General features: G+C 44.2%; 1 protein-coding gene across 1 annotated transcript in view; it reads left to right on the top strand.

The window, feature by feature from the left end:
• Nucleotides 1–22,327, top strand: part of ABCB11 (ATP binding cassette subfamily B member 11) — a 99,896-nt gene that overhangs the window by 46,639 nt on the left and 30,930 nt on the right. Inside the window, exons 13-20 of the mRNA XM_081934168.1 lie at nt 1,802–1,912; nt 2,091–2,216; nt 4,501–4,704; nt 8,597–8,767; nt 14,909–15,110; nt 17,966–18,029; nt 19,556–19,712; nt 21,759–21,926. Of these exons, the coding sequence (XP_081790294.1) occupies nt 1,802–1,912; nt 2,091–2,216; nt 4,501–4,704; nt 8,597–8,767; nt 14,909–15,110; nt 17,966–18,029; nt 19,556–19,712; nt 21,759–21,926 (1,203 nt within the window). The remainder of the gene's footprint in view (nt 1–1,801; nt 1,913–2,090; nt 2,217–4,500; nt 4,705–8,596; nt 8,768–14,908; nt 15,111–17,965; nt 18,030–19,555; nt 19,713–21,758; nt 21,927–22,327) is intronic.

Raw genomic sequence — 22,327 nt, 5'->3', positions numbered from 1 at the left:
ACTGCCTGCCCCACTCTGTCTGTCAAAGAGGGCTATACTTTATAAGGTACCTGATCATCAAGAAAGGCAGTGAGACAATTTTGCAAATTAAGTGGTTTCAGGAACTCAGTCATTCTGGGCCCTCAGGCGTGTGATTATAAGAAAGAAAAGGAGGCCAGAAGCTCGGAGAAGGAAATGAATATGTATAGCACTGCCAAGCCTTCAGAATTTTGCAAGGACAAAAAAAAAAAAACCCACTCATTAAATCTTTCCCACAATAATTCTGCAGATACCAACAAGCTATGGCTGCAAAAGCCAATAATATTCCATTAGTTTTATTCCTTGCTTGGCCAAAAAATAAGTGGAATGCATATAAATAGACAACTCTGTATACGGAACAAAGCCAGTGTGGATGGGCGGTTAAGGCATCAGGCTTGAAATTAGGAGACCATGAGTTCAAGTCATGCCCGGGGCACAAAGCCAGCTGGGTGACCTTTGGGTCACTCGTTCTTGCTCAGTTCTAGGGAAAAAGCCAGGGCGAATCATTTCCCAAAATTCTTGCCAAGAAAACTGCAGGGATTAGACCAGGCAGTTAGAAATTGACCTGAAGGCAGGGGTGAAATGCTACCGGTTCACTGGAACAGACAACCCACATTCTAGTCCACCTTAAGCCATGGAAACTTCCTGTTGACTTTGGGCCAGCCACCCACTCTCAGTTCAACATATCCCATAGGGTCATTGTGGATGAAAATTGTTGTGGTCCGCTGGCGGCCTGCAGAGCTGGCAGCAGAGTTGGACAGTGAGGAGGTTGGGGAGGAACATGGGCCAGTCCTGGAGTCTGGGGAAGTCTCAGACGATGGCTCTGCGTCGGAGGCAGAGAGGGGGCAGGGCTACCTGGGAGTTATGTGCTGCCTCCAGAGCCTCCAGAGTCAGACATCAGCAAGGAATAGGAACAGGGGGGGGGGGCTGTTCCCGGTGCGCTGATGCGCAGAGCTGTCAGCAGGGAAGAACAGTTAAGACAAAAGGGGCAACTCGGGAGTAAGGCTTAGAAATGATTGGCCCTTCCCATAAGACATAAAAGAGGAGCAAACAGATGTGAGCCTTTGCAGGAAGCAATTTTGTTCGTTCTGGTCGGTTTAAACTCTGAAGCTTCGTTTGACTCTGTGCTCCGTTTGCCTTGCAAAACTAATGGACAATTAGGTCTTCAGCAGTGTTTCAAGGGAGATAAAGGTGGGTGTTTATCAGCCTTACCCTGAAAGACTGTGGCAGACTTCTGTCAGACTCTTTACAAGCATAATTCACAGCGGTTGAAATAAAAAGAGAGTTTTTGGGACTAAGCATGTGATTTTTTACCGTCTCAGGAAGCCTAGGTCAAAACAAAAATAGGAGGGGTGAGTCCTGTGTGTGCCACCTTTTTCTTCCTGAAGGAAAGGCAGGATATAAACTAGCAAGCCAATTGCTTGTATGATCTAAATGTTCTGGTGCCATAAACGGATGGTGCAAATCACCGCTTGAAGATGTGTGGACTTCAACTCCCATAATTCCTCAGCCAGCCAGGGTGAGACTGGGCCCTGGATGTTTCATTTAGGGTTTCAACACTTTGACACTTTCCTTAACTAGGAACTAGGTGGTCCACCAAAACATTCATGGAAATGTTAAGTAATGTTAAGCAAGCTGGGGATGGAAATCAATAGATGGAATCATCACAAGGACAGTTCGAGGGAGGAAAGATAAATCCTTCACATAGAGATGTGAAACCAGCTACTGAAAGAAAGTTGCTAGAGAAAAAGCAAATTGAGTGATCTGATTAATTCTACCCCAGAAACCTAAAATTGACTGTATGTCAGAAGATGGCTACAAACTGGACAAAGTCCGAGGTGAAATTGAATTCCATAATGTAACCTTCCATTATCCATCCAGGCCCGATGTTAAGGTAAGAAACCAGAGGTTCTATTCTGCAGCATTGTCATAATTTCCAGATCTATTCTGGGTACCTAGCAAGGCCTTATCAAATACCATGCCATATTTTTCTTTCTTTCTTTCTTTCTTTCTTTCTTTCTTTCTTTCTTTCTTTCTTTCTTTCTTTCTTTCTTTCTTTCTTTCTTATCCAGATTTTAGATAATCTCAGCATGGTTATCAAGCCAGGTGAAACCACCGCCTTTGTTGGTCCAAGCGGAGCAGGGAAAAGTACCACAATTCAGCTGATCCAGCGCTTCTATGACCCTACAGAAGGCATGGTGAGGCTTTGACCTAACTCTGACATATTTCTTTCTTTGGGAAAATCTTGAAAAATCCTATCAATGCTTGCGACATAATTATGTTTGCAATTTACTATGAAGCCATGCTCTTAGCCTCCTTTAAACAACCCTTCTTTGGACTCAGAGCAAAATAACATTTACTTACTTACTTACTTACTTACTTACTTACTTACTTACTTACTTACCAAACTAAAATGGCCACTTGTCTCAAATAGTGACCCTAGCCAGCTCATAATAATCAATACAAACCAGAGGTGGGTTCCTACTGGTTCGGACCAGTTTGGCCGAGTAGGAAGTAACTTGGTGTGCTACGCCCCTGAACCGGTTCTATCGGTGGCGGCGCCATCTTGATTTTCAGTTTTGTGCCTCTGCAGAACAATCTTCATTGCAAAAATGTACATTTTTTTCATTGTCTGACGTTGTGCGCATGCGCAGACATTTTTAGATTCAAATGCGCTTGTGCGTGGAGCGATTTTTTTTGCGTGCTGAACAGGCAGCAATGCCGGGAGCAACCCACCCCTAATACAAACAGAGATACAAACAGATATAGAGGCCAAACCATCTTTCCCATCAGATGTCAGACCAAACAGCTTCCTAACTCAACCTCCATCCTAGCCCAACGCTTGGAAGGAAGAGTCATCTCTTCATGGCCTTCTGAATGCTAAAAGGGTAGAGAACCCTTGAATCTCATAGAGGAGGGGTTATTCCAAAGAATAGGCACAGCTGCTGAGAGGATATGCCACTCAGGTCCCATCAGATGACAATATTTAAGGGACTGGAACATACCACCACCCCCCACACCCACCCTACCAAATCTCGTAGATGGGCAAATGACCTCAGGGACTTGAAACATGTCAAAGAGGAATGAGGCCACATTCAGATTTATATGAGAAATGCCTGGGTTTCAAAACTGGAAAAAAATGGAATTTTTAAATACATGTATAGAACACATTCTGCGAATAGGCTATTTGATACAATGGGAAATGTATCTTGACCGGTAGTTCTGTCAGGGCTCAGATCAGTTAAATTTAATATTTTGTGGTACGCTTCATGAACCTCATTAGGTCAAGATTTGCCTAACTCTGATTTTGTTGAGGAAGTTAGCTGGGTACACATATTTCATTAGGATAAAATGAAGAAAAAAAATCCATTATGATGTGCTCCAGGACGTTGCACAAGCCACCTGTGCAAAAATATTTTAAACTTCTTTTCATCATCTTTTAATATCCAATCCACCTGGGTAAATGAGATTATTAAGTAACATTATCTCACAGGCTGCATCTGAATTAAAATATCCACTAAAAGAACATTCATCTCTGGAAAATTCGGAATTGGTTTGCACAGCCGCCCTAAATGTCGGTATTGTATCGTTGCTCATTTCATTTCATTGCTAACCAACTCTCACATATAGGATTAAGAAATTAAGTGGATGGTTTGTTGTGTTAAAGACAACAACTGGGGTTCTTCAGTATATCGATACAATGGTCAGAATTCAAAGAATTGGGAAGCTAATGCCATATATCCAAAAAGACCTTATATTACCACCTCCCTGCAAGGGATACTCAGATGCTGTAGAACAAATGGTGGGTTGAAACCAAGAGATGTGTGGCTTGAGATTAAAAGAAAATTGTGGAAAATTAATAATCTAAGACAGGGGTGTCCACCTCAAGGCCCGGGGGCCGGATCCAACCTGCGGGGGGGGGGGTTGGATCTGGTCCACAGGGCCACCCTGGAGACAGTAAAGGACTGGCCCACAGTGCTTCTTCCAGCAAAAATGGAGCTCAGCAGGGCCCCCACCCTGTTTTTGCTGGCAGAGAGTTGTAGGAGGATGTTGCAGCCAGAAATGGAGGTCATGAGTGCTGTCCACAGCCCTCCAAGCTCCATTTTCACTGGCAGAGAGTTGCAGGAAGCCATTGCAGCTGAAAACGGAGCTCAGGAACCCGTTTTCACTGGCAGAATGTTTGGGCCGCCACAAGTGCCCCTGACACGAATGATGTCAAGCTGATCATGCCCACCCCGGCCCCCCAAGGTCAAACCCAACCCTGATGCGATCCTCAATGAAATTGAATTTGACACCCCCGATCTAAGCTAAGCCTCAATAGCTGTCCTTCCAGGCATTGTATGTAAGTATTAGACACGAAACTGGGAGCACAATGGAGTACAATGCTGCTGTTTTAAGAAGCAGCTTCCTTTTAAGAGAGGAAGATGTTGACTTGAAGGTACAGGTGACCATAATTTTGACCTACAAACTGTTATTGTGCAGGTTACCTTAGATGGACATGACATTCGTTCCCTTAACATTCAGTGGCTGCGTTCCTTGATGGGAGTGGTGGAACAAGAACCGGTCCTGTTTTCCACCACTATAGCAGAAAACATCTGCTACGGTCGGGAAGATGCTACTATGGAAGACATCGTCAGAGCAGCCAAAGAAGCCAATGCCTACAACTTTATCATGGATCTGCCTCTGGTAAAAGGAACTTCATCTTGTGCCTTCTCAATCCTCTGCCAAGACTCTCTCTTACACCACATCTGCGTAGTTTAAGAACACTAAATCATGGGTGGGCAACATGTTGTCCTCTATGCCAAAGGTGCTTTTTTTCAAGAGGCAACTGGACTTTCTGGTTTTTCTTTGAAGAGGTTTCGCTTCTCATCCAAGAAGCTTCTTCAGCTTTGACTGGATGGTGGGGAATGGAAGGATTGTCCCAAAGGTGCTTTGGCCATCCAATCAGAGCTGAAGAAGCTTCTTGGATGAGAAGTGAAACGTCTTCAAAGAAAAACCAGAAAGTCCAGTTGCCTCTTGAAAAAAGCACCTTTGGGACAACCGTGACCTAGATGACTTGAGAATCTCCATAGACATGTTGTCCTCTAGTGTCAAAGCAACCATGACACTCAATATTACTTTGGTTAAATGACCAGCATCTGAAGACCTTCTTAAATCTTAAGAACTCTTATCTACAATCTCATGTAAGTTCAGGTGAGAGAGGGATAAGCTTTTAGCATCCATATCCATGATATTACTAGATTTTTACTAAGGGTTTGAGGGTGGAAGGAGCCATATAATATCATGCCAGGCAGAAATGATTCTTCATTTAAATTTCCTGTATTAATTCAACACAAAACCCCACCATTCTGCCAGACTTTTATCATTTTCCTAGCTGTTGCTGGGGAACTTAAAAGTTGTTGTTAGGCAATTAAAAAGAAAAATTAGGTAGGTTAATAGATTACCATACAATAGCAATAGCACTTAAACTTATATACCGCTTCATAGTGCTTTACAGCCCTCTCTAAGTGGTTTACAGAGTCAGCCAATTGCCTCCAACACTCTAAGTCCTCATTTTATCCACCTCGGAAGGATGGAAGGCTGAGTCAACCTTGAGCCTGGTGAGATTTGAACTGCCGAACTGCAGCTAGCAGTCAGCTGAAGTAGCCTGCAGTACTACACTCTAACCACTGAGCCACCTTGGCTCTGGTTGTCCTCAACTTATAACTATTCATGTAATGACCATTCAAAGTAACAGCACTGGAAAAAGTGATTTGTGACTGGTTCTTGCACTTACGACCGTCATAGTGCATTCATGATCACGTGAATAGAATTTAGGAGCTTGGCAATCAAGATGTACTTATGATGCTTGCAGCATGCCAAGGTCATGTGATGGCCATTTGGGACCTTCCAGCTTCCAATAAGCAAAGTCAATGGGGGAACCTGGACTTGCTTAATGACATGATTCACTGAACAACTGCAGTGATTCATTTAATAACCGCGGCAGAAAAAAGGTTGTCAAATTGGGTATGGCTCACTTGCTTTAGCAATGCAAATTTTGGTCATAAGTAGAGAAACTACATGTAGGTGGTTGGTAGTTGGCAATTCCCACTGTAATGATCATTTGTGTATCTAGTGGAACTTTTCAGATCATTTCTGTTTAATAGCTTTGCACAGCACGCCATTCAGTGTGCTTCATCTTATCCCTTCTGGACCTGGGGTAAAGGATGGTAGAAAAGACGTTGCTTCTGGCGAAGGAATACCGGCGAACCAGTCTTCTTCCCCTGAGATTTTTCCTTGAAAAGCTCTTAAAGGAGATTAAAAGGAGAAAAAATTTAAGGAGGGGAAAAAATTCTTTTAGAATCATAATCTGTATGTGGACATGTAGATAAGGTTATGCTTTATCATGCATGCATAACTACACATGAGTTAGAGTTATTTTTTCCATGGAAATGGAAGATATATATCCTCAGTTTATACATAGATGCCTGCATCTGCAATCATATATATATGTATGTATGTATGTATGTATGTATGTATGTATGTATGTATTTATATATATATGTTGTGTTTGTGCTGATAAATAAATAAATAAAGGGAGACTAGTATAGATCTATTTCAAGCTATTTAGCTCTCATCAGCTAGCCATACCCTTACTGGGAATCGAACCAGTATGCTTCCTCCCATATTTGGACATACTATGTATGTATGTATGTATGTATGTATGTATGTACGTACGTACTGTATGCATGCTTGCATTTGGGCAAATAAGCATGCTACTGAAAACGAATTCCAGTAGTCAACAGTACCTTCAGATCTCCTACATAATACATATCATGTCAAAACTCATTGTGATTGTTTTCAGGAATGATGACTTAGGAGTTATAATTATAAGTATAATCTTTATTGTCATTGTACTTAAATACAACGCAATTGGTTAGACTTGATCTAAAGCAGCACCTTATCTTAGGCCAGCCTTGGATGCTTTCCATATACACAGGTAGTCCTCGACTTACAACCTTTCATATAGTGACCAAAGTTACTGAAACAAGCGACTTAAGACTGTCTTTCACACTTACAACTGTTGCAGCATCCCCATGGTAATGTGATCAAAACTCAGATGTTTGTCAACTGGTCTGTATTTATGATGGTTGCAGGGCCCCGGAGTCATGGAATCACCTTTTGGGAGCTCAATGGGAAAAGCTGGGTTGACTTCACAATCCTGTTACTAACTTAACCACTGCAGTTATTCACTTAACAACCAGGGCAAGACAGATTGTGAAACTCACTGAAGAACTGCCTTGCTTAGCAACATAAATCTTGAGCACAATTGTGGTTGCAAATCGAGGACCACCAGTTTTGGACTTAACCCCTAGGGTTCCCATAACCTCTAGACGGTGAGCATAATAGTGAGGGATTAATGGGAGCTGAAGCCCAATCCAGCTAGAGCCGTGATGGCACACCTATGGCACTGGTGGCACGCGGAGCCATATCGGAGGGCACGCAAGGCATTGCCCTGTGTCAACTTCAGCGTGCATGCACACACTGGCCAGCTGACTTTCAGGCTTCCAGAGGCCAGGGCGTGCCATTTTCGCCCTTCCCAGGCTTTAGGAAAGCCTCTGGAACCTGTGGATGGCGAAAAACAGGTCTAACGGGCCCAAGTTTGGAAAATGAGCTGTTTCCGGCCTCCGAACGGCTTCTGGGGGGCCATTTTCGGCCTCCCCAGGCTTCAGGAAAGCCATGCGCACATGCGCAGGGGCAGCGGGTGGGGTTGCACACGTATGCGCAGGTGGGCACAACAGGGGGCATTTGATTATGGGTGTGGACACGCACATGCGCTTTTGGCACCTGAGGGAAAAAAGGTTTACCATCACCGAGCTAGAGACTGGCAGTTGGGAAGTCGTTTTCCTCTAGTATCCAAGAGTCATACAATTGTGGCCCAACAACCTCTTTTTTTCCTGCCTTGACCCTATATCTTGCTTTTATCCTGACCCCCCCAGACCTGGAGTGATCTTAGTCCCTCCATCCTGGCCCCATCCAAGCAGCCTCACAGAGGGTGACATCAATTAGGCTTGCAGAAAAGGCCTCCGACTGGCCGTGGCTTGAAGCAGAGGGAGGGTAGAGAGTAATAAATCTCATGCCAGGATAATTTTCTTCCAAGTCAAAAGATTTGAAGAGCAGAACCAGCTAAAGCAGGGGAGGGGGAGCCCTTACGATCCGTGTTTTCCCATTCCGCAAGGGTTGTTACAGGATTGGCAGCTGCCTCTTGGCAGGCTTCCCTTGCTCTATCCTTGGGCAAAGTTTGCTGCCACATCCTTGCTTCTTGAAATACATGGAGCAAAGATAGGCTTCTTGTCCACCCCATCTTTGACCAGGAGGCCAAAGTCCCAGTTATCCCAGGGCTGCTTCTCCATTTTATCCCCTTCAACATAATAGTCATGATTGAAGGGTGGGGAACGATGGCCCTTTTATGACTTGTGGACTACAACTCTGGGAGTTGACGTCCTCAAATCATAAAGAGGCCATCATTCCCCACCTCTGACCAAAGGGAACTGAGATGAAAGTGCTTTGTAACTTTTGGCTCTTTCCACAATTTCAGCAATTCAACACCCTTGTCGGGGAAGGTGGTGGCCAAATGAGCGGAGGCCAGAAGCAGCGAATTGCCATTGCTCGGGCTTTAGTTCGAAACCCCAAAATCCTGTTGCTGGACATGGCGACATCAGCGCTGGATAATGAAAGCGAGGCTACTGTGCAAAAGACACTTTCCAAGGTTGGCGATGTTATTTTACGTATTTATGTTATTTTATGCATTTATGTTATTTTATGCATTATGTATGGCCTCTTTTCCCTGGTTTTTAACAACAGCTCTGGGATATAACATCAGGATTAACATAGTAAACTGGTTGAAGTCTCGGATGAGGAGTAGGGATTTCTTTCTGACTTTCCCATCCGCCACGTAGGCAGATGTTGGGCAATTTCCTACAGTGCACTGAGCATGTGGTTTGCCTCACTTTGGCTTTGCATCAGTGATGAAATTCAATTTCTTTACTACCCGTTCTGTGGGTGTGGCTTGATGGGCGTGGTGTGGCTTGGTGGGTGTGGCTTGGTGGGCGTGGGAGGGGAAGGATACTGCAAAATCTCCATTCCCATCCTACTCTGGGGCCAGCCAGAGGTGGTATTTGCCAGTTCTCCGAACTATTCAAAATTTCCACTACCGCTTCTCCAGAACCTGTCAGAACCTGCTGGATTTCACCCCTGCTTTGCATGCTGTATGAATTCAGATAGCATCATCGTCTTTTAATGACCCCATAATCACTTGCGTGGTGGAGTATGGGCAACTGAATGGAGCTGAGTGCTTACTGGCCGGATGCCCTTCCTATCGCCAATGCAGAGTTATACACCGCAGATATAATCTCACCGTACCCAGAGAGAAAAATACCTGCCTCTTCCTAGGATCGAACTCACAGCCTCCTGATTGTGAGGCAAGAGCTGTACCTCTAGGCCACTGCACCACTGTATGAATCCAGACATCATGTTTTGTAAATATGGTTTACGGCTTAGTTAAGTTTGTGATGACAACTATTCTGTTTTATTCAATTGAGATGATGGTTCAGCATAATCGATGAATTTGAGCCCTCTTTTAATTGTGATAGAGGATGCAGTGGCTCAGTGGCTAAGATACTGAGCTTGTTGATCAGAAAGGTTGGCAGTTCAGCAGTTCGAATCCCTAGTGCCCGCGTAATGGAATGAGCTCCCGCTACTTGTCCCAGCTTCTGCCAACCTAGCAGTTCGAAAGCATGAAAAAATGCAAGTAGAAAAATAGGAACCACCTTTGGTGGGAAGGTAACAGCCCTTGGTGCACCTTTGGCATTTAGTCATGCCAGCCACATGACCACGGAGACATCTTCAGATAGCGCTGGCTCTTCGGCTTTGAAACGGAGATGAGCACTGCCCCCTAGAGTCAGGAACAACCGGCATATATGTGCGAGGGGAACTTTTACTTTTACCTTACCTTAGTTGTAGTGATGGTAAACCTTCAGAGGGAGTAAACCTGTAGAGAGGCAGCTCTACAGTATTTCATCTAAAGACTTTTGGGAACAACAGCATAAAATGAACATGGTAGATTTTCTTTAGATTTTGCCTCTTCTCCAAGGCACACAAGCTGTTGATCGCTGCAATCTTCCTTTGAAATAAATGCGACAGCTCTTGTGAACAGAAGGGTCTGTGGGCATGCTGGAACTGGATAAAATTTTGTTTTAAAATAATGACAGAGGTATATTTCTTTTTTTTAGAATAGCAAAGTTGGAAGGTCTTGGAGGTCTTCTAGTCCAACCCCCTGCTCAGACAGGAAACCCTGTGCCATTTCAGACAAATGGTTATCCAACATCTTCTTAAAAACTTTCAGTGTTGGAGCATTCACAACTTCTGGAGGCAAGTTGGTTCCATTGATTAATTGTTCTCACTGTCAACGAATTTCTCCTTAGTTCTAGTTTTTAGTTCTTTCTTCTCTCCTTGATTAGTTTCCACCCATTGCTTCTTGTCCTGCCCTGAGATGGTTTGGAGAATAGTTTGACTCCCTCTTCTTTGTGGCAGCCCCCAAGATATTGGAACACTTCTATCATGTCTCCCCTAATCCTTCTTTTCATAGAACAAGACATACCCAGTTCCTGCAACTGTTTTTCATGTGTTTTAGCCTCCAGTCCCCTAACCATCTTTGTTGCTTTTCCCTGCACTCTTTCTAGAGTCTCAACATCTTTTTTACATCTTGGCGACCAAAACTGGATGCAGGGTTCCAAGTGTGGTCCTCCCTTACATTTCAAAAAATTTAAACCTCACATGCATTCACTGTCCATCAGATGGGCTTGCAGTTTTCAGAGAACTAGGTTTATTTATTTATTTATTATTCGTATTTATAGACCGCCCCCTCTCCCGAAAGGGACTCGGGGAGGTTTCAGTAAGAATGGGTGGCAGGACAGGATCTGAAGCTTCAGAGATGCTGGCAAAAAGTATGTAGAGCTATGCAGATCAGTTCACTTGATGGTTCTTTTCACACTCTGCATTAGCTGGGCAAGCACTCTGACCCATTCAGGTTTTGCAATCAGATTTTTCTCTAAAACCTTCTTCCGTTTTTCATCTATAGCTTTGCTTAAGATAAGGAAACCGTGTGCAGTTTCCTACTATGTACACATTTGTTACAGATTGAATTGCTGCTCTCTGTAGCAACTACCTTTGATTTCCTGAAGCTTCTGCAAGCATCATTTTCAAAAGAGGTTTGGCTGAGAAACAGAAGGAGAGTATCAGTATAGGGAAAGAAGTAGTCCTTTACTTCCTCTACAGCTTTTGTATTGAAGAGTTTTTATCATTTTGAAAAAAGGACAGATATGTTTGCCTCCTTTGTCTGCTATAGTTCCATCAAATTACTCTCTAAGTTACGTCCTGGAAATACTCGATTATTGTTGTTTAAAGTACATTTCAAAAATTGGTGTCCAAATGCTGAACACGAAGCTTATGTTTCACGCACACAACAAATCCCGTTTTTCTAAAAACATTCTTCGCTTGAACCAGATATGAGGCAGTGCTTCAAAAATGCAATCACCCAGAACCAGCTGTGTTATTAAGAAAGAGGGGTGGAATACTCCGTATGGATTTAATTGGGGCTTCAGTAAGACTGCTTATTTTATTTTTTTTAAAAACGTGATTTATTCATTCGCAGGTGGATCCAGGTAAATTTCTCTGTTAACTGATTTTTCAACTTTATGGAAACTTACATTCTGAAACAGATATAGGTAAACAACAAAGAAAAATTAGGTTGAAATTAGCAGGGGGAAGGGAAGACTACGTGATTGCTTTATCTTCTTACAAAGAAAATGTAGAGGAAGATTTGGCAATAACCGTTTCTGTAGCCTCCAACCTCCAAAGACTGTACTGTGGAAGTCTCTCTCTTTTTTTTTTTTTGCAGTGTCATCTTCCTTCTTAGGATAAAATATGTACAGTGTCATCACCATCCCTTCTGTAGATCACAGAGCCTTTAAATGATAGGAAAAACTGTGCCCCAGCAACCATGGAAGGGGCCCATCTTAGCACTGAGTATTACAAGGTTCCCAAACAGGGTATCTGTGTGAATGAACGTCCTTGTTCACACCTTCCTTGGAATTCTTGGGGATTTGAACCAGTGGCGAAATTCAAAAATTTTCCCTACCAGTTCTGTGGGCATGGCTGGGTGGTCATGTGACCGGGTGGGTGTGGCTTGGTGGTCATGTGGCTGTGTGGGTGTGGCTGGGTGGTCATGTGACCGGGTGGGTGTGGCCGGGTGGTGATGTGGCTGGGTGGGTGTGGCTTGGTGGTCATGTGGCTGGGTGGGTGTGGCTGGGTGGGTGTGGCTGGGTGGTCATGTGGCTTGGTGGTCATGTGGCTGGGTGGGCATGGTTTGGTGGTCGTGGCTTGGTGATCATGTGATCATACTCTGAAAAATACGATATATATTGTGTCCTAATTTGAAAATATATTCTGTTATTTTTAACTACCGTATTCGAGTATAACGCGCACACGTGTATAACGCGCACCCCCTAATTTTCGATTAAAAATCGGTATAAAATTTTGTTTTATACAAAAAACGTTGTTGAACACGTGCGGCCATGATAAAAATCATTTATTGACATTTTTTTTTCTTCGCCCTTCGCTGCGGCTGCAAGCGAGGCGAGGAAATGAAGCGGTGACGAGGGGACGTTTTTTTTTCTTCGCTGCGGCTGCAGCCCGGAAAAGGCGCAGTGCAAATTCACAATTCGCCTGCGCCCTCAATGGACCGGCCGCCACTGCCACCCCAGCCCAGCCCTCGTTTATAACGCGCACCCTAACTTTGATTTCTTTTTTTGGTATAAAATTTTGCACGTTATACTCGAATAAATACGGTACCTGCATTCCCAAGAAGTCACAACTCTGATCTTGATCTTCAGATTCAGATTCAAACAGAGAGAAAACACCCTGTGCACCTGTTTGTTCCATCAAGGTTGTGCCAAATTGTTAGTAAGATACCCCCTTCAGTTGTCATGGGAAAATGTGATTTCAGTTAGGGGGCGAGGGATTGGTTTCTTATTATTCAGTTTACTGCCAGGAAATGTGCCCTCCAGTTGGAATATAGAATAAACGCCAGACAGAAAGAAAATTAAACTAAACTAAACTAAGTTAAAATTCTTAGTTTATTGTTGCTATTGTTGGCGTTTGTTTGGTAGTTGTGGCTTGGTGTTCATGTGGCTGTGGTGTGTGGCTTGGTGTTCATGTGGCTGTGGTGTGTGGCTTGGTGTTCATGTGGCTGTGGTGTGTGGCTTGGTGGTCATGTGACTGGCCGGGTGTGGCTTGGTGGTCATGTGACTGGCCGGGTGTGGCTTGGTGGTCATGTGACCGGCCGGGTGTGGCTTGGTGGTCATGTGACCGGCCGGGTGTGGCTTGGTGGTCATGTGACCGGCCGGGTGTGGCTTTGGTGGTCATGTGACCGGCCGGGTGTGGCTTTGGTCGTCATGTGACCGGCCGGGTGTGGCTTTGGTGGTCATGTGACCGGCCGGGTGTGGCTTGGTGGTCATGTGACCGGCCGGGTGTGGCTTTGGTGGTCATGTGACCGGCCGGGTGTGGCTTTGGTGGTCATGTGACCGGCCGGGTGTGGCTTGGTGGTCATGTGACCGGCGGGGTGTGGCTTGGTGCAACAAGCAGGAACCTTACAAAGTCACAGCGAGCTCAAAAACAAAATATCACACTTTACACAAAAATAACACAAAAGCTACACAACTGACTCACACCCAATCTCGCACGCGATCAGCTGTGACAATCAGCTGTGTCGCGCGATCATCTGAACCATTTTTTAAAACTTATTTGAAGCATTTTTTTACTACCAGTTCAGGCCTATAAGTGGTAGAAAAATGCTTTTAAAAAGTAAAAAAAAAAGGTTCCAACAAACAGCTGATTGCCAGAACCTTTTAAATACTTTTTAAAAGCATTTTTTTTTACTACCGGTTTGTGTGAACTGGCCCGAACCAGTAGCATTTCACCCCTGATTTGAACACTAGCTATTGTTTTCTAGCTATTGCAGCTATTTTACGACTGAGCATGGGTGTCCCAAGGCTGTGATGGCAAATGTCATCTGGTACATTCGCCACTGTATTCTGCACACGTCGAAGCTTCTGGATAGTATCGCATCTGGTGTACTGTGAAGCCCCCTCCCATCCCCACCACCACCACCTCTGTCTCTCATGAAACAGGAGCTGGGAATCCAGGAACATTCCCACATCCTGGATTTGCTCTTTCATCGGAAAGGCCTTCCTACCCCATCGCCAGAGAATGACTGAACGATTGAACAATTCCCGTCAACGCTAGGACTTTGGTTCAGAGAATAACACAGTTCAAGTATTCAGGCCACAAAGGTTTATTGTGGATATCTTGCTTTTATTAACAATAACTGTTAATATGTGACATGGCACATCAGTCCCCATGTCACTCCGAGGAATCTTTTGACATTTATATACAGCATCCAGACTTGTAGAGGGAAACCAATCAGTTAAGGTTCATTCCATCCTCTGGGGTAAGGGCGGCTTCCGGCAGCCGCTACTGCCAGTCCGCTTGCGGCTGCACAGCGCGTGCATGCTTGATACGCATGGTGCGTGCATGCGCAATACTATAAAAATGCTTCTGCGCATGCACAGAAGCCAAAAACAAGATGGCAGTGCGTACGGCACCACTGGGAGAACTGGTTCAGGGGCGTGGCAGGTCTGGGTCGCTGCCAGCTTCAGCGACCCAAACCACTACTGGTTCAGCTGAACCGGGCTGAACTGGTAGGAACCCACCACTGCTCTGGGGTGACAGAAGCATAGGCTGAACTTTCATGAATGGTGCAGCTCCAAAAATCTTCCTTTCGTCACCGTAGGCTCGTTTTGGGCGCACCGCAATCTCCATAGCTCATCGCTTGTCCACAGTGAAATCTGCTGACGTCATTATTGGGTTTGAGCATGGAAGAGCTGTGGAAAGAGGGAAACACGAAGAGCTGATCGAACGGAAAGGAGTGTATTTCACACTGGTAACTCTGCAAAGCCAAGGCGACAAGGCCCTCATGGAAACATCAATGCAAAGCAAGTACCTGATTCTGTATCTTTCATGTTCCTCACTCAAAGAATTAACGTTCTGTTAATGAAGCTCACGGAGAATTAGACTGTCCATATTTCATAACCAAGGATCAAGGTCCACTTTAGGATCAAACGATTTCTTTCTGTATTGTATTAAATATGGCTCAGATATTATTTACTCTGATATTAACTCTCTCAAGGACTTAAAAGCCTCCCTTTTTTAAAAAATTGAAGATGCCTAGAGCTGAACCTTTAGCTTTGTGCATGTAACACATGGCTCTACCACTATGCAACAAGCCCTATAAAGAATTGATACAGTGATTTGTGGAAACGTACAGATACCTTCAGGCAGAGTTTTCTGCATATGTCCAGTAACCAAATTCATGAAATAGTTCTCCTAAAGCATTTTTTTTGTCTTCACCTAATGTTCCGAAAAGTGCTTCCCTTCCCAATAGCAACAGCATTTAGACTTATATCTTGCTCCACCATGCTTTACTAAGTGGTTTACAGAGTCAACATGTTTTCCTCAACAATCTTGGTCATCATTTTAGCGCTCTTGGAAGGATGGAAGGCTCAGTCAACCTTGAGCTGATCAGGATCGAACTCCTGGCAGTCAGCTGAATTAGCCTGCAATATTTATTCTAATCACTGCGCCACCACAGCTGCCTTTGTCCAATGATAACCCATCTCCAACTACTTACATTTATAGCGCAGGATCTGGTTGGTGCAAAGGCTCACAAGGCAGACTGCCTGCTGCTAACAACTACCTGTTCATTAGCATCACTAGCTGCACCTTAGCACCATCTGCTCAGGGTTCCTCCTTGTGTATTGAAATTTATTATCTAATATGTTACTGGAAAAGGGCTTCATTTTAACACTATCAAAGAAAGACTGCAGAGAAGAGCAACAAAGATGATTAGGGGACTGGAGGCTAAAACATATTACGAACGGTTGCAGGAACTGGGCATGGCTAGTCTAGGGAAAAGAAGGACTAGGGGAGACATGATAGCAGTGTTCCAATATCTCAGGGGTTGCCACAAAGAAGAGGGAGTCAAACTATTCTCCAAAACACCTGAGGGTAGGACAAGAAGCAATGGGTGGAAACTAATCAAGGAGAGAAGCAACTTAGAACTGAGGAGAAATTTTCTGACAGTTAGAACAAATAATCAGTGGAACAACTTGCCTCCAGAAGTTGTGAATGCTCCAACACTGGAGGTTTTTAAGAAGATGTTGGACAACCATTTGTCTGAAGTGGTGTAGGGTTTCCTGCCTAGGCAGGGGGTTGGACTAGAAGACCTCCAAGGTCCCTTCCAACTCTGTTATTCTATTCTAAACCAGGCAAATTTTGTGCCAGGCTGTTCCATTTTAGAATGGAGGAGGAAAAAAGCTTTCTCCATATAAAATATTTTTGTTTCAGAGTAAGTGGCATTTGATTAACTTTCCTCTTGACTTTCTTGTGGTGAGTTGGTCATGATAGCTTGGTAAAGGGGCGGGCTCAAATAGACCCAACTGGCTTCTTGCAACATGAAATGATGTAACCAAGAACAGCTGTCAGGCCTAACAGCTGTTAGCACCTTGCCTGTAGAATAAATTGGACCTTTAAGGATGTTTTGCCTTGGACAATGATTTATTTCTGCATGGTATTTAGAACCCTAACAACAGCATCTCCTTGCACCTTTGCTCCTGGTGAGGAGCTAGACGACCGGCTCCGGGTTTTCACACAATTGTAAATGCATGGGACAATTGGTCTCTTTAACACTCCTGTGCAAAGTTCAGCATTGCTGTAGGTTATGAAAATTCCCATATGGAAAAGAGAAGACTGCTTGTTTGCCAAATGAGCAGAGCTTAAGAAGGTGCTTTATCAACTGTTTAAATGATCAGAGAAGAATGGCAAGGCTTGAAATGCAAGTGTTAAGTACTGTACATAAATGTTCAGTCTATGGAGATTCTCAGTCATCCAGGTCAATGTTGTCCCAAAAGGTGCGTTTTCAGGAGGCAACTGGACTTTCTTGTTTCTTTTTAAAAAAAAGACGTTTCTGTTCTGTCCTCACTACACGTTAGTCTGTGTGCAGCTCAACATGCAGCTAAACCCACCTATCCTCCAATAAAACAGACCGTTGGGATCTGAATGCTTTATTGAAAGAACAGGATATGGTGAAACTGGGAAAAATAGGGATACATACAATGAGAACCAAATGCAAGATAGGCAGTATTGAGTTACTGCTGAACATAACAATGGATAAATACAAGCAATTTAAATCTCACAGCAATACTCCATTTGTGGGATGTGGGTTTGTCCTTAATCTGTGCCACAGATTTAAGATGGATGCTTCTTTGTGCTTCTGCCTTCTCCAAATGCTAAAGGAAATGGAATCTGGCTTCCAAGCGTGCACTCGGTTTGAGAGTGCAGGCTGATGGGTAAAATGGGTGGGGTCAGCTTCAAATAATATACTTGGTATTTGTCTCTCAACCACTAGATGGGATTAGAGAGCAACAACAGTATATAAAGATCGCATGTTAGGGCATAGTTGTCCCACTGGCCACTAGATGGGGCTAGAGAACAACAACAGTGTATAAAAGTTATATGCTGGGGCATGACAGTTTCCAAGAAGCTTCTTCATCTCTAACCCGATGATGGTCAGGTGAACCCACCTTCCAGTCAGAGCTGAAGAAGCTTCTTGGATAAGAAGCTAAATGTCTTCAAAATAAAAAATAAGAAAGTCCAGTTGCCTCCTGAAAAAAGCACGTTCAGTCTTAATAACAGATTTGCTTGATGTTCATGTAACGTGACCATATTTTTTTTTCTCTCTCTTGGATTCTCTTACCTTTGATTGTTGTCATGAATCTTCTATTACTTACAGCATCTGACTCAAAACTTGAAAAAATGCAGCCTTTCACCAGGGGAAGCTATCAAGCAAGCTTACGGTAAGCCCGATCGATCTAAAATAATCTTTGAATTTAAACAAGAACATGTGGCAAAAACATTTGATTACACCTACCTGTGTGAAGGTTCGAAACCATTAGAAAAGGAAGTAGATCCACACCGATGGCTATAAATAATGTAGTGTTGAAATTCTCTTTGTTCTTTACAAATACAGAAGCAGAAGCTTCTGGTTCTGAATAAAGATAACATCGGTAATAATGGATCCCCTCCCTTCCATTTGATGATATTGTTGAAGGGGAAGTCAGGTGTGGAGTTCAGTCTTATTTTGCAGAAAATACTATCCCAAGAAAGTGTCTGGTTTTTCCCTACCCATATCCTGCATTTTCTTTGAATTCTTCTTGGACCGTGGGAAAGGGAAAAGAAAAGGAATTGGAAAAATACTAGATCTATATGATGAAATATATAACTATAAATATATAACTATAAATATATAACGTGTCTTGCCTTGAAAGCAAACAAAAATATTGTAGATCAGAAATCCTTTTATATTTTCAACAATCAAAATAACTCAAATTATATGATGTTTTAGACACCCCAATTTTAAAGATTTTTTTAAAAAGTTAATTTATTTGGGGGAATCTGAAAGTTTTATTTTGGGACGATGGAGCCCTGGCCCAAGAAATGGTAAAGAGTGTGATGTCTTCTCCCCCTGGATACGGTAACCTGACCTTCCCACCTAGACACCTAGACAATGGGGATTTTAGAGGGTTTTTTTTTTTAAAAAAAAAAAACCTCTTAAGCTGCAGTTGTGTGAGAGACGTGGAACTTTTTAAAAAATCATTTATATAAATATCATGAATTGAGGCCATAAATATTAAGGCTGTGTGCACTATGTATAATTAATACTGAAAGGGGGAGGGGCTTTGGCTCTTTTGTAGATGCAGTACCTCTGTATTTTTAGGAAAGGTCCCTTACTTTATCCAGGTTTCTGCGCAAAACTGGGCGGGGGGTGGTGGATTGGGGACTGCTGCCGTACCAAGTAGATTCCTCAGGAATATTAACCTTTTTCTTTTTGGCCTTGAGGAATTTTTGTCACTCAATTGGGTGAAAATGAGATACTCTGGATAGCAATAGCAATAGCACTTAGACTGAGATTTATATACCGCTTCACAGTGCTTTACAGCCCTCTCTAAGCGGTTTACAGTTTACAGAGTCAGCCTTTTGCCCCCAACAATCCGGGTCCTCATTTTACCCACCTCAGAAGGATGGAAGGCTGAGTCAACCTTGAGCCTGGTGAGAATGGAACTGCCAAACTGCTGGCAGCCGGCAGTCAGCGGAAGTAGCCTGCAGTACTGCATTCTAACCACTGTGCCACCACGGCTCTTAAGCTGATGACTTAAACTGAACCATGAATCTCAAATGTCAGATGCAATTAGAATAACAGGGGCATCAGAACAAAGCTCATGGTGGCATTTTATATTATATAATAAAATTGTATAATGAATGCATCATTTCCTGAACTCCCGAGACAGACAAGAGCGTGACTGGACTTTTCTCTGTTTTGTAGAGCATCTCTTCGACAGCGTTCCAGATCTCAGTTGTCCAACCTAGTCCCTGACCATCCAGCATCAATTGTAGAATCTTATTCAGAGCACAACCGTAGCCTATCTCACTATGAAGAAGATGAAAGACCATTTGAAGAAGACGGAAGACCATTTATCAAGGTCAGTCAGAGTCATTGCAAGACCAAGAGAAGCTTCTGTTTTATGTTCCTTTGGTTACTGTCATCTCATGACACCAGAGCTGGCCTCAGTGATACTTTTGTTGGGATCAAATGATTGCAAGTCATTCTTCTGGAGGCCTCCAATGAAGAGTCTTTGGAAAATGTAATTGGTTCAAACCAGTGATGTGCGGTGATGTTAATGGCTGGTGAGGCTGGTGACGTCATCAGGAAGGCGGGGAATGGGATCACATGTGCTGGAGGCTGAGGCTGCATGTGATCCCATTCCCTGCCTTCCTGAGCGCGCTCCGCCGGCTCGCGTTCCGCAGTCCCCAACAGCAGCTGCTTTTCAGTGCTTTTCGGGGGTCTGGCATTTAGGACATCCAGCTATCTACCTAAACGCCAGACGCACAGAAAAGCACTGAAAAGCACTTTGCCTCCAAGCCACTTTGTCTTGATGACATCGCCGCAGCGGCTGGGCGCGGCCGGACTTCCAGAGCGGCGCGAAGGCGGTCCGGGCGGACGAAAGAGCGAGCGAGCGAGCGAGCGATGGAGGATCAGGCAGCCTGATACTCATTCGCTCGCCTGCTGGACTGCCTCGGCGCCACTCTGGCTATCTCCGTCCATCCTGGGAGCTGCGGCGACATCATCAAGACGAAGTCCAGCGGAGGCAGAAATGTTGTCGGCGCTCCCGGACTTCGTCTTGATGACGAAGCCACAAAAGCGACTGGGGAACGACGAGAACCTTCCTGCCTCTGCTGGACTTCGCGCACTCCTTGCGACTGCAATATACGTCCAGAAGCAGCTTTTGTGGCTAATGGGGTTTGGGCTTCCAGCCCAACAGCCCCTGCCACTTCTGGACGTCTATTGCAGTTGCAAGGAGTGCGCAAAGTACAGCAGAGGCAGGAAGGTTATTGGCGCTTCCGAGAACCCTCCTGCCTCCGCCAGTTGCTCAACTGGCACCACCCCACGCATGCACCTCCTCCTCCTCCTCTTCCCTCCTCTTCCTCTTCACTCTCCAAAAGCTCTTCTCCTTACCGGAGCTTAGCGGGAACCGTGTAAAAGGGATGGGAGGAAATATATATTATAATTTATTATTATGTATTATATATTATTTCATGATGAGAGGTGAGGCTCTGCCTCCCCTCCCTCCCCTGACCGCACGTCCCTGGTTCAAACGTAGCAATGACAAGATTATTTGAGTGTTATAGGTTGGGATAAAATATCACCCTGGTCCTGTAAGTGCTGCAATGACTATTACTTTGACTGTAAAGGGGCTGTGGTGATATTAAAGGTCCACCCGATGTAGATCCACATCATCATCGTCATCTTTTTTTCATGGCTCCATAATCCCTTCTGAGGTGGAGTCTGGGCAACTGAATGGAGCTGTTTACTGGCCAGATGCCCTTCCTGTTGCCAGTGCAGAGTTACATTCAGCAGATATGCTCTCATTATTCCCAGAGAGAAATATCTGCCTCTACCTAGGATTGAACTCACAGCCTCCTGATTGTGAGGCGAAAGCTCCACGTCTAGGCCACCTCACCACTAGATGTAGGTCCACATCAATTTAGGAAACCTGTATCCCAGGTGAGTCAGAAGCTGGGTGGGGAAGGACAAAGAAAAGGCTTTCTTGGTGACTGCACTTAAACGGGGGGGGGGGGGGGCTCATGCCAAAATCCGTGTTGACAACCTCACCTTTGTTAGGAATACTGCCAGGTGATTCCCTCAAAATCTAAAGATCTATAATGAAGCAGAGATGTCTGCTGGTCTGCAGGCTTTCATAAAAATAATGAAAGCAGCATTGTGCCACTACTATCACATCCTCACCCTTTTATGTATGTGCGTGGGAGATGACCCCGCGTGCAGAAAAGAGGCAAAGACTTTGCATCATAATGTTGCAAGCTGCTTTCCTTATTTCTCCTCTCCTTTGGATTTCGTCCTGAGGAAAAATTGCGGGCGTGGGGGAGGGAGGTGATGGAGAGCCATTTGCTGTTGTCCTCTGGAAGTAGCAGTCATGAATGCTAATGTTTCTCTCTTTCCTTTTCCAAAGGAACGGATTCATGAAAAGGTTGAGGAAGAAGTCGCACCTGCTAACGTGACCAGGATTTTGAAGTACAACGCTCCCGAATGGCCCTATATGGTGCTCGGATCCCTTGGGGCAGGCATCAATGGGGCAGTCAACCCTCTCTATGCCTTGCTCTTCAGTCAAATTCTTGGAGTAGGTCCAATCACCAGTGTTCTTTGCTTTGTAATAAATGATACTGAGCATCCTATGTTGTGCAGGAAATGGTGTGCAACGCTGACATAACAATTTCCTTTCTGTTATTCTCTCTCTTTCTCTCTCTCTCCTGAAGATTTCAGAAAATTTTCGCAAGCCATTACTGCATGAATTCACACATTGCTGTAAGCTATAAAGTGGTTTCTTTGGTTTGTCCTAAAGTCCTGTAGTTTGTAAACTGTGGCCTACCGCTTAGGGTGAAGCTGGAATCTTGCCTAACGTGTGGCTTATTTAAAAAGCCACTGTTTAAAAAATGTACTTGGATGCAATGGGGAAATCTAACCGCTGTGCCTGAGTATAAACAAAGACACGTTCTGAAGAAACGTTTAAGACTGGTTCTC

This window comes from Natrix helvetica (assembly GCF_964273705.1).
Source record: "Natrix helvetica genome assembly, chromosome: 1".
Classification (NCBI taxonomy): Eukaryota; Metazoa; Chordata; class Lepidosauria; order Squamata; family Natricidae; genus Natrix; species Natrix helvetica.
This window is presented reverse-complemented; position numbering and strand designations above follow the sequence as displayed.